This window comes from Cornus florida, unplaced genomic scaffold (genome assembly GCF_030987335.1).
Source record: "Cornus florida cultivar Cherokee Brave unplaced genomic scaffold, ASM3098733v1 CherokeeBrave_3.0.0_Hap2_Chr01, whole genome shotgun sequence".
Lineage (NCBI taxonomy): Eukaryota > Viridiplantae > Streptophyta > Magnoliopsida > Cornales > Cornaceae > Cornus > Cornus florida.
The window spans coordinates 26672350-26696490 of record NW_026775571.1 but is presented as its reverse complement, the minus strand read 5'-3'; the positions used below and the strand labels follow the sequence as shown (position 1 = coordinate 26696490).

The 24141-nt window shown below is 33.1% G+C and overlaps 1 protein-coding gene and 1 non-coding gene across 2 annotated transcripts in view; one reads left to right on the top strand and one right to left on the bottom strand.

Moving 5' to 3' along the window:
- LOC132270154 (lysine-specific demethylase JMJ29-like) overlaps nucleotides 1-24141 on the top strand; it is a 59826-nt gene that overhangs the window by 27592 nt on the left and 8093 nt on the right. Inside the window, exons 3-8 of the mRNA XM_059771358.1 lie at nucleotides 19636-19843; nucleotides 20146-20261; nucleotides 20915-21032; nucleotides 21117-21258; nucleotides 21524-21587; nucleotides 21680-22265. Coding sequence (XP_059627341.1) covers nucleotides 19636-19843; nucleotides 20146-20261; nucleotides 20915-21032; nucleotides 21117-21258; nucleotides 21524-21587; nucleotides 21680-22265 — 1234 coding nt within the window. The remainder of the gene's footprint in view (nucleotides 1-19635; nucleotides 19844-20145; nucleotides 20262-20914; nucleotides 21033-21116; nucleotides 21259-21523; nucleotides 21588-21679; nucleotides 22266-24141) is intronic.
- LOC132283249 (small nucleolar RNA R71) lies at nucleotides 362-467 on the bottom strand. Its single transcript, XR_009471979.1, has one exon. It is a non-coding gene; the product is annotated as a small nucleolar RNA R71 (small nucleolar RNA).

The following is a 24141-nucleotide window of genomic DNA, read 5'->3' as shown; positions in this document are numbered from 1 at the left end:
CCAATGGTACTCGAAGACCATTATGTGCCTAAAGAATATAATGCCCTAACATGCTTCCAGCTTCCTAATTTTAAGGCCCATAACTATGAAATTAAACCTTCCATTATTCAAATGTGCCCACTTTTCTTTGGATAAAGCAACGAGGAACCTTATAAACATTTGAATCAGTTCTTGGAAGTTTGTTCCACCATGAAAATCATGGATGTGCCCGAAAAAGTATTAAGGTTAAAGCTTTTCCCTTTCACTCTTTGAGATAAAGCTAAATATTGGTTTAACAACTTGGGGGCTAACACCATAACATCTTAGGCACAAATGCAACAAGAATTCCTAAAGAAGTATTACCCCGCAAGTAAAACTAATTCCATGCGCATATCAATTTGTGAATTTTCACAAGGGGATGGAGAACCCCTACATGAAGCGTGGGAGAGATTGAACGACTTGCTAAGGAAATGTCCACATCACGATGTTCCAAAATGGTAATTAGTTCAATGCTTCTAAATTTTCCACTCATGAGCAAGTGAATGCCATAACCACTTTGAGAAGTGGGAGAGTAATTGATAACAAAGTGGATTTGCCTAGTGAAGAGGGTGAGCCTTTGCAAACAAGTGGTTGTTCACCTTCCATTCCAAAGTTTATTCCTTTTTCTCCAAGGCCAAGTGATCACATTGAGGATAAATCATCATCATCTCACAATCTTGAAAAGTCTTATGAGCCAAAGGTTCCATTTTCACAAGCTTTGAAAAATTCTTCACCTTTTGGAAAACAAGAGGGCAAAATTCATGAAATGATGGAAGTGTTTAGGCAAGTGAAAATCGATCTTCCTCTTCTTGACGCAATCCGTCAAATTCTCCCCTATGCCAAGTTCTTGAAGGACTTGTGCACTCAAAAGAGGAAATCCAAAAGCCAAGCACCAAGGAAAGTTCTCCTCACCGAGCATGTAAGCTCCATTCTTCAACATAACATTTTTCCTAAGTTCAAGGATCCCGGTTTTCCGACTATTTCATGCACCATTGGTGATCATGAAATCAATTGGGCTCTTTTGGACCTAAGAGCGAGTGTCAATCTTCTTCCTTACTCAGTGTATCTTCAATTAGGTTTAGGAGAATTAAAACCCACGTCGGTAGTTTTGCAACTTGTCGACCGGTCTATTAATAAACCTCGTGGGATTATTGAGGATGTTCTCATTAAGGTTGATAAATTCTTCTTTCTGGTCAATTTTGTGGTAATTGACACGGAACCGGTTTCTAACCCAAAGAGTCAAATACTCATCATTCTTGGCCGTCCTTTCTTGGCTACGGCCAATGCAAATATTAATTATAGGACGGGGGTTATGGAAATATCTTTTAAGCACATGAAAGTCAAATTGAACATTTTCAATCCTACCCCAAATTCTATGGAAAAGCAAGAGCAAGTTAATGTTGTTGAAAAAATGGTCGTGGATTCACCGCTTGTTAATCCATCAAGTGCAAGTGATCCTCATTCCCATGATTCTACTTCCAAATCAAAATTCAAAAAGGCAAAGAAGCCTAAATGTCCTTCTGTGGGTGTTGATAGAGGTCCACCAAGTTTCATTGTTTCAAATCCAACAAGTTCCTTAAGGAATAATTTGTTGGGTGGGATTCAAGGACATTTCCATCCCATTGAGAAGGGAAAGGCAACAAAATTTTTTGACCTGGGCTAGAAAGTAGCCTAATATCTTGCTAGAGACGTTAAACACTAGCTTCGTAGAGTTTTCAAACTCTATTTCTCCCCCATTTCTTTTTATTTTTTTTATTCTTAGGTCATCTAGATAGGTTCCATTGTGCATCATTGAAAAATTTCTGGCATTTAGTACCTTTGAAAAAATTTTGCCTTAGAAAAAATTTCAAAATTTCATTATTTTTGTGCCCAGGCAGTAGTTACGATCGATCGTGATTTGCAAAGACCCATTTTGCCTGAAAAACAACTCTCAGGATCTCTAAGTTCATCACGATGGATCGTACCACTGCTTATAAAAATATATATATAAAATTATTGCATTCCTTCCTTGCATTTTAATTTCTTACATTTTTTTTTCTTGCATTTTTTTTTCTTCTTGTGTTTTAATTACTTGTGTATACATTGATTGTCTTTAAAAAAAAATTAAAAAATAAATAATAATAATAATATAATATATTATAATATAATATAATAAAAGAAAAAGATACTTGATCTCATATCTCCCTTTCATCTTGCGCTATATTGCCTTATAGTGCACGATTTGCCCTTCTTTATCCCATTGTGATATTTGATGTGAGTTTGCTAGTGTGGTTATTTAAATAGGTTATTGATTCCAAGTTTGGGAGAGACTCTTTTATACTGGATCATTGCCGGCCTTCTTAGGCTTTGCCACCACGGTATACTCTTTCCATTTTTTCAATTGTTCTCTTTGCACTTTGAGGATAATATGTGGTTTAAGTTTGGGGATAAGATGGCTTTGTTGCACTCTACCTAAGTTTGAGACTTAATTGCATGATTGAGATTTGAGATTCACTTTAGCGATGATTTTGATCTTTTGAGGCCTATGTTCCATTGAATTACAACATTTCTTGTCATGAGAGTTCAATACTCCTTGAATGCCTTTGGATGCCATTTAAAAGCAAATTTTTCAAAAGTTTGATTTAATGCTTGTTTTTGTGGTTCACATCATCTTGTTTGTGAGAATGCTTTGAAGATTGATTCTAGAGTACTACATTTGCCTATGCGCACACTAACATTTATTTGTGGGGTACATGCTTAGTTGATCATTGTTTTGGTTAAATCCCAATTGAGCTAATAGGCTTTGAAAGCTTTCATTTTTGACAAGATGACCTTGCATGCTAAATAACAAACCCTTTTACCGAGTAGCGGGGATGCTTGCCTCATTAAACATTGAATTCTTGCGCAGAAAAGTGAAGGGCCTAAACAATAGTTAAAAAAAAAAAAAAAAAAAAAAAAAAAAAAAAGGGAGCGCTTCTCACCAAAGGTGGGGAGTTAGAAAATGAAAAGATGAGAGTTATTTTGATTTGTAACCTAGTTGATTTGAGCTTGTAAGTCCTTAGAGGTGTCTTTACACCTAATGCCCTAAAGTCGTTCGGTTTGGGAGTCATTGACCTAACGCTCGTTAAATGAATCTTCTAAAGAGCTTAAGAGATCTTTACATTGCACCATACTCTTTTCTTTGATCCAAAAAAAAAAAAAAAATTGAATAAGAAGGTTCATTCTTTGTCTTGATGATTGGTACTTGATTTGTGCGCTTGTTTGAGACCGATTGTGCCCATTTAATTGATTTGCTAAGATAGTAACATATTTGATGCCGGTTCACTCAAAAGGATGTTAAAGTTGTTTTGATTTGCATGATTATATTGCTTGATGTGTGGAGGACCATATTTGCTTGTTTGTTGTTGGAATTTTGGAAATTGCTTAAAGATGGTTGAAAAGTGGCGTACTTGATGTAGTTTTCCTTCAATGCTTATTTGGAATATTGGTGCCTCTTAAGTGAGAAAGAGCTTAATATTTGTGGGTATCATTTTTAGAAACCCTCACGAGACTTCACTCATCCACTAGGGGTAACCTAGGGGTTCAAAAGGCTTGTTGCATATGCTAAATGCAACCGTGATCCCCACGAAAATGGTGTTATCTTTTTATTGCTTTCTAGTTCGTAGTTGTATAGTTGTTCATTTCCTTTTTATTTCGTAGTTCATTGCTAGGGACTAGCAATATCTAAGTTTTGGGATGTGATAAGTGTTTAAATGTTGCACATTTTAGCCCTAAGCTAGGATGTTTTAGTCCCTTCATTTATCTTTATTTTTCCGTTTTCGTTCTAATTTATGTTTTTGTCTATTTCAGGTCAATAAGGTTCAAACGGGCTAAAAATAGTCTATTAAAGTCTTTTTAGAGTCAAGCAGAAAATCTGAAAAAAGTTCAGAAAAATTGCCCTGGAACAGTGTACAATCGATCGCAATCTTCCATGATCAATCGCAGGCTACGTCATCGTTCGTAGCCACATCAGCAATTGGATAAGGCTGTCAGATCATCGTTCGTTCATATCACAATCGATTGTAGACAAGTGCGATCGTTCGCAATGTCATGTCAGCACCAACTCAACGGATAAGACAGCCAGTTATCAAGATAAGAATGCCACATTAGCTACGATCGATCGCAGATATTCACGATCGATTGCATAATTCCACGATCGATCGTGATTGGTTGGTAGCAAGCTATTTTATTCCCTACTTCACCCGATCTTCACCTACCAAATGGCTACAGGATTGGATCCTTTGGGGGCTCATTTCTGATTTATTTTGCACTCCAATGAGCTTGTTTAAAAGGGGAATTGAACCACTTTTGTTCAGGTTAGCTATTTTTCATATTATTAGCCATAGTTAAACTTTAGTCACATAGTTTTCTCTCTCTAGAATTAGGGTTTTGGGAAGAAAAAAAAAAAGAAAAAGAGGCAAGAACATCCAAATCTCTAGGGTTTCTACCAAGAAGACCAAGGAAAAGAATATGAAGCCTTATTTGGGGATTGCCCTTGAGGGTTGTCACGACTCGAAAATTCTAATAAAATCCTCAATTCATTCAAATACAAATACATTAAAATACACCCAGGATTAAAAAAAAAAAATGACCTCTTTTATACAAAGTCAATTTCCTCAAATATACACAAAAATTCTCCAAATAAATAAAATATATCCTGCAACGCCGACTCTTCCTCCTAAGCCTGAATCTAGCAATCCCCATTCATCATCGGTACCTGAAACTGGAGGGTGGTGAGACAAAAAGTCCAAGTAGAAAAAACCATAACAAGAATTTAATGGAGATTTAACAAAACAGCTTCACAAAATATACATAGTCAGGTGAATATATAAACAAAATATGCATTTAATTAAAAACATTTAATAAAACCATTTGAAATAAAATCACTCCAAGCCATTCAAGGTATAGAGAACCCTACTACTTTCCTTCCTTACATTATCTTTTCAATTCCTTTCATTTTATATACACTCCATCAGAACCCACGTGAAGGCAAAACAATTTTGCCCAAAAAGTCACCCAGTGGGCCCTGCGAATCATCACAATTGTTTTCTCAATTCCCACTCTCGACAACCAACCATTTGTTGGTTTCCTTCCATTTGACATAGGATTATATATATATATATGTGTGTGTATGTGTGTGTGTGTGTGTGAGAGAGAGAGAGAGAAACAAAAACAAAATCCAACCCCATAATATCTCTTCCAGTGGGACCCACGAATCCTTTTTCTTTTTCTTTTTCTTTTTTTTTTTCTTTTTTTTTCTCTATTTTTCTTTTCCTTCTGCCATCTTTCCGTTCCACCCATCACTCCATCACAGCACACAATATATATATATATATACACACACACACACACACATAATCAAACTAAACCAAACCCATTCATCATCTTTAGGCGGGACCCGTGCCAAACCACTACAATCTCAATTTTCTCTTCATTTCTTTCCACTTCCGCGGCTGACATGAAGCATCCCTACAGCAGACAACATATATAAACTATATATAAAATAACAACTACACCTCCACTAAAACAAATTCAAAAAAAATAAAAATTATAAATTAAAATCTAAAAAAAATGGAGTTATCACAAGGGTACCATGATCATATCCACCTCTTCCATGAGTAGCTAGACTTTTCCTTAAGCCCTAAGCTTGTAATCTAAACTATTTTCTTTGTCTTTTTGTGGAATTTATTGTTATAATGAATGCTATAGCCTTGTGAATATATAAGTGTTGGTTTATCCTATGATTTCTATGGTTGAATTCTTCCTATTAATTCTCTAAATTGGTTGCATGTCTATATGTGATTAATTGAGGATTAGGTCTCTACACTAGTTTTTCTATGTTAATTTCATGTTTATGTGTGGTTAATTGAAAAACTAGTGATGGCTATGCATGGATTTCATTAGATACACTTATTGATTAATATGATGGGTTATGCTTATACTTGATGGATTGTACTACACCTTTAGTTTAATTACTTTACTTTAATTTACTTGTCTTAGTTTAATTGTAGTTTAATTGCACTTAAATTCCTAGATAGGTGAACAATCCATGCTTAAATTGGCTATGCATGGAAGTTGTATGATTCTCTAGATTAATGTGTGCTACAATTGTTGATTATTTGGATGGTTTATGCTTAGAATTTATGAGTTGTGCTACATCCTAGTTTACTTATTATTAAGTAGACAATTCATTCTTGTATTTGATATCTATGCTCATTGTTGCAATTGGTAGCACACATTTGTTTTACAACATGATTTTTTCCCAATTAGATGAAGACTTGTGGTTTAGTGAATGAGCTTAGTGGTGATTCCTATACTCTAAAACTCCTCTGATATTTTCTAAACTCTACTGATCTCTTTAACTTTAAGTTCAATTGCATTGCTTAATTTTAATTGATCATTAGAGTAACAACCCAAACCAAACTCTTTTCAATCTCATGACCTACTAAACCAAGTTTAATTCCAAGTACCTTCAAATCCTTGTGGACGATCCCTTTCTCACTATAGTTCATTGTATTAGTGTTAAGTGGTTTTATAAATATTTATTCCCTGATGCATACTTGACACATTTTCATAGCACACACCACTCAAATGTTTAAGTAAAAACAACACCCTTTGTGGCGACATATTGGGGTGAGCATCAGCTTCTATCCTTCAATTATGTCATGCATGCCGTACACACACAACTTGTAACCTCATGAACAAAATGATGACTACTATGCACCTAAGGCCAAAGTGGTACACACACACCTTGATTCACACATATGGAGAATATATCAACAAGTTCATAATACTAAAACAATGTAGACTACTCAATAGTCATTCAATCATGTTCTTAACTTGTACACACTTATACTAATATTATGTCCTTCCCATAAATAATTTAATCATGCTAGTATTACAAACCTTACACATGCAATTACACAATTCATACTCTCTTCTAAACTAAAATGGCATTTACAATGTCAATTTTACAATGTAAATACAACTACACTACTACAAGGTTGTCAACTTAGGCAATTCATTCATGCTATCATAGTAAGCTTAAATCCCTAATTTAGACAACAATATAGTTTAATTTCACACATAATCAATGACAAGAATAATTCTAGAATATTATAGTTACAACAACAAAATAATACTAGAATTTAATTCTCTACTAAATGAAACAACAACTACACAAGAGATTAATCATATACAAGTCTTGCACAAAATGAAACCCTAGGTTAGATATAACAACATTCATCTAAATACAACCCTAGAACTTTATATAACATGCATACAATGTATATCAATCTCAAAAAACACAAGATACACAAAGAATATAAACATAAGGCAACCCCTACCTTACTAGAGAATTGTATCTCTAGAAACCTCAAGGAAATGGATGCAAAATAGGAAACCAAGCAAATATGTGGTAGAGATGGATGTGAGGAAGCTTTTGTCTTTAAGGTAGAAGACCAAAAGCCAAAGGGAAGAGGCATGAAAGTGAGCAATGGAGGCTAGGGTTCTATGTCAACAATGGTGGCTTAGGTGTGAAAAATGAAGAAGACAAGAAGTTTCTCTAACTTTTCCACTAACCTAATGGATTTTTAGTCACATATACTATACTAATTATACCTCTCTAACGCGCACACACATCCACCCTCTACTTGTCACCATCCTAGGCCTCCTCACAAGGCTAAACCTAAGCCTTACAATTGTCATCATCCTAGGTTAACAAGTGTCCCAATCTAGAGTCAACAATTGGTTCTTGTCACACTTTCCAAAAATTACAAATTGGTCCCTCCACTAAATATCTCACAAAAATAATTGCAAAAAAGATCCCTAAGATAAAATATCTCAAAAAGTTAATTACACAAAGCACCTAAAAAAATGAAAATGTTTTCGAAAAAACTATGCATTCATACCCCCAGAAAATAAAATTAAATGAGCATGTTTTTCCATGAAATTAAAACATGCATTGATAGTAAAATAAAATAAAGCTAATGGGTGCGGTGCTGGAAACCAATTCTGGACACCAAACCCTACCTCGGGTCCTACAAAACTCTAAGGTAACGCAAAAAGAAAATAAACAAACAAATAAATAAATAAATAAAGAATGTCGGAAAAAGGATAAAGATGACACGGTCATCACAATATACATAAGTATATACATTATAGACTCTCACTAGACTATAAGGTATACTCAACTGGATAGTAGGTCTCATGCAAGCGTACACAAGGTGGTCATGAGTACCTTTTCTACCTGGGCACACACATCCCTATATCTAACTACCCATTTCATCTGGCAATAAACACCAACACTAACCATTGATCCCGATATCTCAAGTTCGTATCATGATACACAATAAAAAATACATATGTAAGTAACTATAATTATATCCTAATAATGTCACAATTTAATGTCATATCCATATCTTGACAATAGTATGACCAAAACGTATGAGTTAGACTTATTAGCCAGCCCATATATGTGTCAGCAAGCCTTATCATAACAATGGTGTTTTTAACACCATATAATCTTGACAAAGATCCTCTTTTATACTCGTATATACAAGTATACATAAGTTCATATACATATACAGTCACAAGTATTACTATAATCATTCTATAAGCTATGTATGACTATGATCATTCTATAAGCTATATCAACTGATATAACAATGCAAGCTAGCATAAGTATCATGGGAGTAACTTGCAACACAAGTAAAGTCTCAGCTACAGTCCTATGCATGATTATTATTATAATTTATCTAAAATATTTTACATGGCAGGATAAGCTTTTATACTTATCATGCAATTAATTTATAATGTAAGTGAAGTTAATTACATTATCTCATGCATGATCAATTATTATAATAACTGCTATAGAAATAAATATAACAATACAAGCTATTAAAAGTATTATGCTAATAACTTAAAATGCAAGTAAAACCATTTACCATTACATGAACATTTAATTTAATATCTTCCTCTATAATAATTGTTATGACAAGATAAACTTTTTTTAGACATTAAATTAATAATTTGCAATTCAAATATGTTCCATTATAATAACATATTAACATTAAAATAGTTACTAAACCAATAAACCATAACAGCCCACATAGAAGCTATGACTATTCCAAATTAAATCATATCATATAAGTAAAGGTGTCCACATGTTACATATAAAACCATAAAACCAGCCAATACATGTATCTATACGTATCCTAAATTAAATCATAGCATGATATTAAAACATACACATTATATATATATATATATATATATATCTGAAACAGTATGAACAACTAGTATATATGACCAACTGCCTCGTACAACCTGGGTTGCTACTGATTTTTGCTAAACTGAAGAACCACTCTTGTATTGCCACTAAATTTCACAGAAAACCCCACATGTTATATATTAAACCATAAAACCAACCAATACATATTTCTATGACTATCCTAAATTAAATCATAGCAGGATATTAAAACATACATTTTTTTTATATATAAAACAGTATGGGAAACTAGCATATATGACCAACTGCCTCATACAACCTGTGTTGCCACTAATTTTTGCTGAACTCAAGACCCACTCTTGTGTTGCCACTAAATTTCACAGAAAACCCAACAAACTAGATAAAAATAATATAAAACAAGGCACTTTGTACATACAGTTAAAAACAATTGTAAACTTTAAATGTTAGCGCCCATAGGCATACAATAGTGTAGCTCTTTCATCACCTGTACAGTCATTTATTAAAACCGTGTGCGGGGTAACCCATCCGCCTAAAATACACGCGCGTACTCTCTCTCTCTCGCTATTTAATTTAACATCTTCCCCCTTTTCCCTCTAAAAACACACTTTTCAACACATAGAGAAATTGAAAAGAATGACCAAGTTTTGGAGCGCAATGGGAGACTCATCTTCGGCGCCGGAGGAGGAGTGCGACACCCCTAGATTTCCGAATGCGGGTTAGCCAGGCCCACACCCGAATACCCGAGGATATCAAAACAAATTGATAATAAACGAACACAGAGTACAAAAGAATAAAGAAGAATAAATAAAATGCTGATAAGAAACTAAAATACTAATCTAATAATAAACCTCATAATATATGTCCATTAATTAATAAACTCTTCTGATACAACTGATCCTCCAAAATACAACTCGGAATCCATACTGTGTGGACCCCTAGAAAATCCAAACCAAACAAATGACAGTAATCTAAAACAGGAAACAGAATCATAAAGGAACTCCTATGTAGCATCGGAAGAATGAAGTAGATGATCCCCGCTCAGCACGAACAACATCTACTCGTGACGAACACCTGAAAAATAATGGTGGGTCAGGCCCACAAACAAGTTCTACTCTACTACAGTCCAAGCAGAGATCCGATACACGTATACATCCTAGTCAATCCAACAGTAACTAGTAGTCCGTATATATATATATATATATACACACTAAAGGAACCTCACTAGACTATAGGGTTGTCTCAACCTGAATAGTAGGCAACATGCAAAACGCACATATAGTGGGCATGAGTACCTAGACCTACCAGGGTACACAACTACACTATATCTAGCTACACATCCCTAGCGATATACGCGCCCTAACCATTAATCTTGAGACTCAAGCTCATATCATGGCACCATACTTATACATATAAAATCTAGTAACCATCCTATCCAGTATAAATTAATCCTCCATAAGTCATTCAACTTGTTCAGCTGACCTGACTTGAATATAAGTAGGACTTAACATTTTAGTTAATCCATTCCCTTATATAATAAATTAATCCTCTATAAGTTATTCAACTTGTTCAGCTGACCTGACTTAAATATAAGTAGGACTTAACATTTTTGTTAATCCATTCCCTTATATAAAATAGGTAGGACTTAACTGATAAGTTAATCCATCCCTAGAATGCCACCGTCCCATACCAGTGCATTAAATCACACAATCCAACAATTGATGTAACAATTAAGGAAATATATCAAACATTCCATAAATAACTATGATAAATATGATATCAAATTATCACATAATAGGAATGACTTATTATTTCTTTAAACTTCTTATATCATATGTCCTACACAAACTGAATCTTATACATGATGATATTTTATTATACCGTTAAATAAGGATTCTCTATATCCAATTCATCCTACACATTTAATCTCAATTGCTAAAATATTTTAAAAGATTAAATCCATTCGTTTGTTTAAAACATTCAAATAGCAAACATCATTATAATTGAGTCTATTTAAATTTATTAAAACCCAAACCTAGTCCCTATTTACTGTTCAGGAATCCTAGGCATGTTTCTACGTTCCATCATTCCACAGATATAAAAAATACATAATTTAAACATGTAAAAATTCACATAAGAAATCAAATCAAAATCATGCATTTTATCAATTCATAACACAAGAACAGATATGAACCAATTTTATAAAACCTATGTTCTAACCCAATTAAATATGCATAATTATTTAATTTTATGTGTTTAATAAATCCTGGAATTTCCTAGGCATGTACAGAAACACGAATCAAAGGGAAAGAGATAGAAGAAGAACTTGCCTTAAACTTTCGGATCGAAAGTTAAACTTCTTCTTCCTTGATCTTCTCTCTATATGGTTTTTCTCCTCATTCATTCTTTTTCCTCCTTCCCTCTTTAACACTATCTATCCAGTATATATCACATAAATATTTCTAACCCCATTTTACAACCTATAGCTATATATTTATAGGCTAAATAAAATAACCCTAACCCTTTTCCCAATCCAAGTCAACTTAAAAAAATAAAAAATAAAATATTAAAAAGGTAAGTAAAATATGTTACATATATAATTTATGTATATCTTTATTAAATAAATAAATTATACACATTCCATTATTTATTAATGGATTATCCAATAATACTTAAGTTACCATAACATTATAAAGTAACTTAAAACATAATACGTATCAAATCTATATATATTTTTATTATTTAAATATAAAACATATACATCAGATAAAATATTACTACCCAGGTTACTATAAAAGTAATTAATAAATTAATTTCCCTTTTATATATATTAAAAAGGTAAGTAAAATATGTTACGTATATAATTTATGTATATTTTTATTAAATAAATAAAATATACACATATGTATATCTTTATTAAATAAATAAATTATACACATCCCATTATTTATTAATGGATTATCCAACAATACTTCAGTTACCATAATATTATAAAGTAACTTAAAACATAATACGTATCAAATCTATGTATATTTTTATTATTTAAATATAAAACATATACATCAGATTAAATATTACTATCCAAGTTACCATAAAAGTAATTAATATATTACTTTCCCTTTTGTATATGTATATAATATATATCTATATATATACATGCACAACTATCCATGGACAATAATCCATACACATCAAACCTCCTATCCAAGTAATCCATGGAACCCAATTAGTTGGCCCATTACTACTAACCATAACCATAAAAGAAAAAATAAAATAAAATAATAAAAGAAAAGAAAACACTTAATTTACAATTAATCAAAACACCATTTAAGCACATAATCTAATTAAACAATTAATACATAGACAAATACAAATAATACATAGACACGTAATCAAATAATCAAGTAATAACTAATTCAATTAAACACATAAGTAATTGGTCAAATAATCAATTAAATAATTAAAAATACAATTAAAACAAATAAATAAATACCGAGACTATCCTTTTAAAATTAGGGGTATTACATTCTTCTCCCCTAACAAAAGGAATTCCGTCCTCGGAATTCGCCCTTACTTTCTTCCATTATGCTTGGAAACTGTGAGCGAAAAACATCCTCCTATTCCCAAGTAGACGCAATCTCACTATAAGGGCTCCACTTAACTCCAATATACCAAGTGGTATACAGGGTTCCTATATTGTAAGAAACATAATAATCATACAATGCATAGGTTGTATTAAACAACAACGTAATCCTCTCATTTTGACAAGGGAATGATATACATACCTCCAAGTGCCATAGAATATACGCACAAACTCCTATGCACCAAGCGCTAATAATTTGGTAACGTTAATCCAGAGGCGACTGCCTTAATTGCGAAACACAATCCTCTAAAAGTCAATGTAATAAGTAAAATTGACCTTTCTCCAAAAATCGCCTTTCTTCCTACATGGAAGACATAACGAGCAAACTACTCCCTGATAGAAAATCTAGTATACGAGGTCGATTATTTACAACATCCCACTGCTGCCTTAAAATTATGCGCAGTCCATTATAAAGGGGAGTATTTCTCTCCGACGTATTTTTAAATGAAGTCAAGGTCTGATTGTACAACCCTTACTTCCATTTCAAACTAACAAATGAGAGGTATGCATTGTGAAAGATACAAAACCTACAAAGTTGTCACACTAACCTCCTTGTGCCAACAATATCACAGACAAAATTCTGATAAGTGAAGTAAACACTTGCAACTGTCTATGAAAATCTAGGATATATGGCTCAAACATATCCTTTATGGTCTAATTTAATCTCTTGATTAATTCCTTCGTCTATAGATATGAAGTAGAACTGCTGCTCCAAAATCTTCATAAAGCTTCTTCGAAATAGCACTTTGCATCCATTAAAATGAACATCCACATGTTAGAATACCACTATCACAGAACTATATAATTACTATAAAGTTCTAAAATAAGCATCACTCAAATTTATGTCCTCAAGCGATCTTTCTCAATCCACCACTCGGATTCCATATGAAAAATTAAAATTCCAAATCAATGTCGATCCTTCCCACTGACCGTCACTCCTGTTTAGTTCAACTTCCATATTTGTTATAAGAAGTGGCTAAAGATTCTATGATAACCGATGATCAATTTTCTACCTTTGTAGCAGATTTTACACTTAGGGCAATTATATACACGTTCTTATCCATACCTGTTCACCAAAACTAACATTTAATGTCGTGATGTACCTTCTAACCATTTGGGTGTACCAAGAAAAATTATAAATTTCCATCTCAGTCGCCCGACCGTCATATCACTATTTACAGAAACTACTAACTCTTCTCTAGTACCTTAAACTCCTTCTCTAGGGTCAGCTCCAATATTTAAAATTGACCTCCTGAACTACCTTGGCAATAACAAGTGTTATTATTAAACCTGCTATACATTCAACTGATAACTCATCAACGAACCGAAAGATTTAAATATCTTATCGGTTGTTAAGAACATCCACTTCCATAATTGCTTCCACTAGACGAAACTTGATATAAAGTGTGAATTACCACTTCTATCTATCTAAACCGTCTCGTAATCCATTCTATTCGTATGAACTAAAGTCCTACCAGTTCGAAATAGACAAGAATCAAGCTGACCTAATGTATCAGTCAACCAATATCCCATCCAGAATCCTGATCCTTGTGTAAAATCAGAAATCCCGCAACTAAATCAGTAAAATGCTCTCTCATTTCCACTTTAGTATAGGAAATGGCAGCAAAGGATCTAGTGATCTTTGATGGTCCATCTCTACTATCTAATCAATATTAGGCTTGGAGATAAATCATTATGTCCCTTCTCCTACCTATCGTGAAGCATCATGTTTCCACCAGGATGAAGAATTAAAAGTTGTGAAACTCAGTTCGTGCATCCTCTATCCAATTTGTCTATAGAAAGTACCGTTAGTCTGGTACCACCAGCTTTCGTCTGTACCCAACGTTTAAATTGAAGCATCTTCAAAAGCGAATTCTGTAACTAAATCTATCCACCACTGATCTGTGATAAACTTACCGATATTGAAAATCAATCGGTAATTCCATTTATCTATAGTCAACTATGACTTAACTCAACAAAAGTCAGCAAACTACGACCTTTCCATACATACCATGCACCTCATCGTTATATAAGTATTTGGTCTCACCATCTTGTCTTTGACACACCCTGCTTCTTTAAGACAAGTTAATGACAATCCGACTTCTTTGTCTAATTTCAAAAGAATATGAAATCTTTCCATCCTCTACATAAGTCATCAATTTCCTTGCAACAGCTAATTGTTGCAAATTGTGACTAAAAAAAATATTTCCATATTATTTATGGAAATGAAGAGACTTAGTTTCCTCCTCCATGTGCAACACCGGCAAATTCCTCTAATGACACACCCTCTTGAATAAATTCTTGATTAAGAATTTACTGATGAATATTTATTCAGTCTCCTATCCTCACTCGGTGTCATTCCAATAAGTACTTAATCCTATACTAAATCCTCCTTCTGACTTGGTAACAATTTCTGAAATTTTCAATAAGATGTTCAGCAAATCCAGCACCTCTGATATATCATCATAGCGTTACAGTGATCTTTATTTACCACTACCTCACGCATACCGAAACATTAACAATCACCAATATCATGGCGTTGTAATATGATACGAATCCATACCTAGCGTAAAGTATATCAAACTAATCGTTCTAAATTGTTTGACTCGTAGTGATGGTTTAATTATCCCATCTTAAAACACACCATAATGACACATGTCCAGGTCCAATAGATTGGCTAGATTTATGAGTATCTACCGAATCTTACGACCGTATGCTCACAAATCTAGCGTAAATAGCGCTATTACACCATGTTATTAAAATAATAATTGGTTGATCACACACTTAAGTCCCCAACTAAACCACGTACCAAAACCCGAGTAATTAACAAAAATAAAAATAAAACACATATGATAAACACAATAAAACAAAATACACTCCTACTTAGGACATCGTTCTTTCTAGAAAAGAAAGTCTCATTTGAAATCAACCTTACTAGATTGTTTTAAAATTTCCTTTTATAGTTTCATAAATAATCATCCAATCTCGAAACATATCCTTTAAAACATAGCTTCAAAACACAAATGTTTGCCTAAGCAAATACCAAGGGCTTAACCCTCATCCTTCTTATATGTGGAATGTAAACTGTCTAACTTGGCTTTTTAAAGCGAATTAGAACGTCAAAACATAATACCAATGCCCTCTTGTATGTGATTTAAAAATTATGTATTTCATTTTGATAAGAACACACCCGATCCCCAAACTCCTGAACAATACTTCTTATATACCTTTTTTAGAGATGATAAGAAAGATTTAATTATTTGTAGATTGATCAACCCCAATTTTACTAATAACATTCGCTATATTACTAGCAATTTAGATCACCTCGCGCAATCATCCCTCTTCAAGATTTAGTACCCTCTCTATTGGATACACATAAATCTCCTCCATTAGGATCCTCTTCGGCTCCTACTCCTTGCTTGTCTCCTTTTTGAGATCAACTGAAGTTGTGTTGGTCCCGATATACGGTGACCTATCACGTACACCTAAATCCTTCCTTGGCTTATACTTTTAAAGTAACGCCAAACGAACCTAAACCGTCAATCCTTAACTCTGCCTTCTGGCAACGAAATCGATAATATACTTCTTTACTCCTTTGGGTCTTTATTGCTTTCGCCTTGAACCCATCCTTTTTCTAGTGCCAACCATTCTATAACTATAGAATATAATTGACATCAACTCCTCCTAACAAACCGTAAATAAAGTACAACGAATCCTAATATGGGCTCTAAGTTTTAAGAGACGCAACGCGGAAGTCACATAATGAAAGACACTCCTAAGGACACTTGAACCTGGAGTGCTCTGATACCAACTATGATACCCCCGAATTTCCGAATGCGGGTTGGCCAGGCCCACACCCGAATACCCGAGGATATAAAACAAATTGATAATAAACGAACACAGAGTACAAAAGAATAAAGAAGAATAAATAAAATACTGACAAAAAACTAAAATGTTAATCTAATAATAAACCTCATAATATATGTCCATTAATTAATAAACTCTTCTGATACAACTGATCCTCCAAAATACAACTCGGGAATCCATACAGTGTGGACCCCTAGAAAATCCAAACTAAACAAATGACAGTAATCTAAAACAGGAAACTGAATCATAAAGGAACTCCTGTGTAGCATCGGAAGAATGAAGTAGATGATCTCCGCTCAGCACGAACAACATCTACTCGTGACGAACACCTGAAAAATAATGGTGGGTCAGGCCCACAAACAAGTTCTACTCTACTACAGTCCAAGCAAAGATCCGATACACGTATACATCATAGTCAATCCAACAGTAACTAGTAGTCCGTATATATATATATACACACTAAAGAAACCTCACTAGACTATAGGGTTGTCTCAACCTGAATAGTAGGCAACATGCAAAACGCACATATAGTGGGCATGAGTACCTAGACCTACCAGGGTACACAACTACACTATATCTAGCTACACATCCCTGGCGATATACGCGCCCTAACTATTAATCTTGAGACTCAAGCTCATATCATGGCACCATACTTATACATATAAAATCTAGTAACCATCCTATCCAGTATAAATTAATCCTTCATAAGTCATTCAACTTGTTCAGCTGACATGACTTGAATATAAGTAGGACTTAACATTTTAGTTAATCCATTCCCTTATATAATAAATTAATCCTTTATAAGTCATTCAACTTGTTCAGCTGACCTGACTTAAATATAAGTAGGACTTAACATTTTTGTTAATCCATTCCCTTATATAAAATAGGTAGGACTTAACTGATAAGTTAATCCATCCCTAAAATGCCACCGTCCCATACCGGTGCATTAAACCACACAATCCAACAATTGATGTAACAATTAAGGAAATACATCAAACATTTCATAAATAACTATGATAAATATGATATCAAACTATCACATAATAGGAATAACTTATTATTTCTTTAAACTTCCTATATCATATGTCCTACACAAACTAAATCTTATACATGATGATATTTTATTATACCGTTAAATAAGGATTCTCTATATCCAATTCATCCTACACATTTAATCTCAATTGCTAAAATATTTTAAAAGATTAAATCCATTCGTTTGTTTAAAACATTCAAATAACAAACATCATTATGATTGAGTTTATTTAAATTTATTAAAACCCAAACCTAGTCCCTATTTAATGTTCAGGAATCTTAGGCATGTTTTTACGTTCCATCATTCCACAAATATGAAAAATACATAATTTAAACATGTAAAAATTCACATAAGAAATCAAATCAAAATCATGCATTTTATCAATTCATAACACAAGAACAGATATGAACCAATTTCATAAAACCTATATTCTAACCCAATTAAACATGCATAATTATTTAATTTTATGTGTTTAATAAATCCTGAAATTTCTTAGGCATGTACAGAAACACGAATCAAAGGGAAAGAGATAGAAGAAGAACTTGCCTTAAACTTTCGGATCGAAAATTAAATTTCTTCTTCCTTGATCTTCTCTCTATAGGGTTTTTCTCCTCATTCATTCCTTTTCCTCCTTCCCTCTCTAACACTATCTATCCAGTATATATCACATGAATATTTCTAACCCCATTTTACAACATATAGTTATATATTTATAGGCTAAATAAAATAACCCTAACCCTTTTCCCAATTCAAGTCAACTTAAAAAAATAAAAAATAAAATATTAAAAAGGTAAGTAAAATATGTTACGTATATAATTTATGTATATTTTTATTAAATAAATAAATTATACACATTTCATTATTTATTAATAGATTATCCAATAATACTTAAGTTACCATAACATTATAAAGTAACTTAAAACATAATACATATTAAATCTATATATATATTTATTATTTAAATATAAAACATATACATCAGATAAAATATTATTACTCATGTTACTATAAAAGTAATTAATAAATTAATTTTCCTTTTATATATATTAAAAAGGTAAGTAAAATATGTTACGTATATAATTTATGTATATTTTTATTAAATAAATAAAATATACACATATGTATATCTTTATTAAATAAATAAATTATACACATTCCATTATTTATTAATGGATTATCCAACAATACTTAAGTTACCATAATATTATAAAGTAACTTAAAACATAATACGTATCAAATTTATGTATATTTTTATTATTTAAATATAAAACATATATATCAGATTAAATATTACTATCCAAGTTACCATAAAAGTAATTAATATATTACTTTCCCTTTTGTATATGTATATAATATATATCTATATATATACATGCACAATTATTCATGGGCAATAATCCATATACATTCAACCTTCTATCCAAGTAATCCATTGAACCCAATTAGTTAGCCCATCCAAGTAATCCATGGAACCCAATTAGTTAGCCCATTACTACTAACCATACTCATAAAAGAAAAAATAAAATAAAATAATAAAAGAAAAGAAAACATTTAATTTATAATTAATCAAAACACCATTTAAGCACATAATCTAATTAAACAATTAATATATAATTAAATAATCAAATAATAACTAATTCAATTAAACACATAAATAATTAATCAAATAATTAATTAAATAATTAAAAATACAATTAAAATAAATAAATGAGACAATAGCAGTGTGGCCGGACGGTCTGCGTCGCAGTCGGCGGTGCAAAGGTCGTAGGATCAACGAGAAGATCAGAAGTCCACTGCTTCTGGTTCTAGGCTTCCCAAAGGCACAACCACAAAGAACCACCGCACAGGTGGCGGTGGTGGCTATTTCGGAAATAAGCCCAAACAACCAGGGCTTTTCTCGACATCAAACAGCAAGAAACAGAGAAAGAGAAGAAAAGAAGAGCCTGACGATGATAAGGTGATTCCAACGAAGAAGAAGACCAAGCGTAGTCAGAAAATCGTGGACGAGGAAGATAAGGTAAACATTAAAGGAAAAGAGGAACGAAAAATAAAAAAAACCATCGTCTGATAACAAGAAGAAAACGAGAATGGCCAATTTGGAAAAAAGAGGCAAAAAGAGAGTCAAAATTGAGTCATTGTCACTGGATGGGAAAAATAAGGTCGTGGGGCTCGGAGAGAAGGCTATCGACTCGAGGAGAAAGCATTTTGTTACCCATGTAAGCATTTTCCTGTTCTATTTTTCTCCCAATTTTTTTTTTAAAAAATTATAACCAAAGCTGACACAATCTTCTTAACTATATATATATATATATTTTACAGCCGAGTGGAGATGACTGTAATATGTGCCATCAATGCCAAAGGAGTGATAAGGAGAAAGTGGTGCGGTGCCGCAAGGGCTGTCGCAAACGTTTTTGTGTTCCATGCATACAGAGATGGTAACACTTGAAAGAAAAACATATCTAAATTATACATGTCAAAGGAGATGTTACTTTTCTCCCTGAATAATTTGTTCTATTCCCATGATGAAATGACTTTAAGATTCATCCAATCTACTAATTTTTTATAAACCTTATTTTGATATAATTGAGGTTCCTAAATGATACATTGTTGTTAAATGAGTACTATGGCTGTTGCCAAGAATTTTTATAGCATATGAGTTCATTTATTGATTGCTAATTTCTATATATGTTTATGTATTTATATATTTTTTTCCTAGTTGATATTTATGTATATTTAGGTGGCTTTCAGGCTGCATCTTTTTTTTTTTCCCCCTCCTCTCTCGTTGATAAAACAATGAGGTGTGATCGGTTGATGTAGTGATTGTTATTCTTCCTAGACTATCATATGTTTTATTTTTATTTTTTTTAGACTTTATTGATTTATTGCTTAAGTGATTCACAGGATGTGGACGTCAAGGAACATTTTTCTAATTGTACGTGTTTAACTTCGTTCATTTCTGATTTTTTCTTTTGTCTTTTTTTTAAAGCCATGTAAACTCTATTTCTCACAATAAATGTGTACCAAACACTTAGTGCTCATTAACCAATGCATTAGCACAATTTTCCCCTCTTTTGATTGTAAAATTTAGGTACCCGAGACTGTCAGAGGAAGCAATAGCAGAGACTTGCCCATACTGTGGTGGGAACTGCAACTGCAAAGCTTGTTTACGTAGAAATGATATAATCAAGGTTGGTAATGGCAGCTATGTTATTTAGTTCTTTGCACCTCTGCATTAAGTACATTATGTTATAGATTGTGACATCTGGTGCATTTCTCATAATTTAACGCAGGATAACAAATATTCAGGGTCGCCAGAAAGTAAGGATGAAAAGATTCAGCACTTGAAATATCTTGTACATGCACTCTATCCGTTCCTGGAGCAATTCGATCATGACCAAACGAGGGAAAAGAAGATTGAGGCTGAGATTCGAGGTATGAACTGCATATTGTTGCTAGTTAGCATTCAGGATAAGAAAGTAACATTAAGTCAGAGATAAAGATGATATGTGATGAATCAAGGCTTGGAAGGCTGGAGAAGGTTATTAAAGCACATTTTTTTTACATGTTTACACAAATATAATAACTTTGCAGAATTGAACAGGTAGCCCACCATCTATGGCATTAAGTTGACACTGCTTTGGAGCCATACATGCGGTGGCTTATGCAACTAAAACAGTTTATAATGGAATTTTTACAGGGTTACCACAATCAGAGGTAGAGATACAGCAGGCAGGTTGTTATAACGACGAACGTGTGTACTGGTATGGTACTTTTCTCGAATGATTTACAATTTCTTTTGTTTTGAAATCTGGGTTGTGACAAAGATTTGATGATACCACTTGTTCTATTGTAGCAACAATTGCAGAACCTCTATAGTTGATTTTCATAGAAGCTGTCCAAATTGTTCCTATGATCTCTGCCTGACTTGTTGCTGGGAAATTCGGAACGGTTGCTTGCGAGGAGGTGTCATACCTTGCCCACCAAAGGAAATGGGTGGTTGTGGTCATGATCGTTTGGATCTCAAGTGTATGTTTCCAGAAAGCTGGGTCTCAGAGTTGAAGAAGAAAGTAGAAAAAATAGTTAAAACCTATGAACTTGAAGATTTGAACAAAATTTCTACGCAACAATGCTCATGTTTTAAATCAAATGGCGAGATCGACATTGGCAATGGTAAACTGCGGAAATCTGCTTCTAGAAAAGATTCTGAAGACAACTATCTGTACTGTCCTTCAGCAAGTGATATCCAGCAGGGGGATCTGGAGCACTTCCAGAGACATTGGATCAGGGGAGAGACAGTCATTGTTAGCAATGTTCATGAAGTTACATCTGGACTGAGTTGGGAACCAATGGTTATGTGGCGCGCATTCCGTGAGATTAAATATACGAAGGGTTCCTCAGATTTGGCAGTGAAGGCAACAGATTGCCTTGATTGGTGTGAGGTGAGTACTTCCAAGATATCACTTTGTATTGTTCATTTTGGTATTGTTATGGTGTTATTGTGACCATTACTCTAGATGTCTCTGTTCATTATTTCTTTTTTACTTATGATGTAATGATTTCAACTATGATGCAAGTTACTGAAGTCTGAACCAATTATTAGACTCTAAGACACCTGGTTTATCCATGTCTGGAGCTGAGTGTGTCTCTGCTGGAAGGGCATGTGAGCCCCTGTAAGATCTTTTCAAGCTGATCAATTGGGTAGAATACTGAACCACAAAATTTATAGAAGATTCAATTTCCCATAAAATTGAGTGAAATCAGTCATTTTGCAAAGTGAAGTTGAGATACTACAAGAATAAAACCCTTCTACGAGCATTTCACTTCCAATTAAATGAGTTTTTAGGTTAAGTCCAGCCTTCTGCTATTGTCTAATTGTAATCTGCAGCTTTTAGTGTTGAAGAAAAAGTCATGGAAAACGGAAGATTATATAGTTTCATGTAATCCTTGATTTCTTCAGATGCTAGAAAGATTTTACTTAAGTTCAAAATTTGACTATAGAAATTTACTAAATTTTATTTTTTTTAGAAGTTCATGCGATAAAATTGAGGCAGAAACCAACACATAAATTTGATACTTGGGAAATACATGATAAACCTGATCCAGATTTATGGAATTTCGTACATTATTCCACCAACGTGTCTAGAGCCTGCAGGGAAATTTTTACAATTAAAGAACTTCTCTTTCATTAGTTATAGGCATTTAAAATAAAATAGTTCACAACGTTTCACTTCCTAATATACTATTAGCTATGGAACTTTTACACCTAATTTTTATAACCCTTCGTACTTAAATTCCAAAAATTATAACAAGTCGAAATTCAGATTACACATGACAGAGTATACCAAATTCCCCCGAAACTTGGGCATTTAAATCAAGCAACCACATACATCAGAGTCAAGGTGTTTCCATTCTTCCTTAAATCTTTTTCCTGAGATGAATTTGGAGATGAATTTGCTCAGTAACACCATTCATAAATCTATCGCATTCTAATATGCATGAAAGACAAAACAGGCGAATCAAGGCTAATGAGTAAGATGCCCTCCATTTCTATGTTATTAGTAAAACGCTAACGAGTCCCTGCCTGCTTATTTAGAAGTTCATTCCCTTGCGACCTTCGGACTGACTCCTCGGTCTTCAACAGCCGAAATGCACAGGTATTCATTAACAACGGGCATCACTTTCTTTTTTTTTTTTATTTTTAACTTTCAGTGTCCAACCTCTTTTCTTCAAGAAACAGTTCTTTTCTAATAAGAAGAGGCATTAACAAAATAGCCTGATCGGTTTTCCAAGGAGGTCACCACTTATAGTAATATGCGTCATAAATTTAAACTAAAAACTGTACCTTAAAGGAATATCTGACCCTCCTTATCATATAAGCCTTTGTAACCCTTACTCAGGCATAAAGCATAAATGTTTTGTAGGACTCACTTGAGGGAAATTTATCAATCACATCACGAAACCAAATATAAGTCAGAATTTAACATAAAATAAGATACATGTTTGAATAATTTAAAGGACAATTATTCATAATAAACAAACCATAAGAAAATCCTAATTTAGATTCAGGAATGGTAAAATTTTCTACCTTTTGACGTTGCCTCGCGAAGACTTAATATTATTTTTCCCCCCTTATTCTTTTTCTCTTTCTTTTCCTTTTATAGTAAAATAAGATACATGTTTGAACAGTCTAGTGTGAATAGATAGTCTTGGAAACTTTTATTTTTCACTAAATTGTGAGTGCATTAAATGTTGTCTTGTTTTCTGAAATAATGCTTTTTCTCTTGGCCATACTCTATAATGTCATTCGGCTTGGTT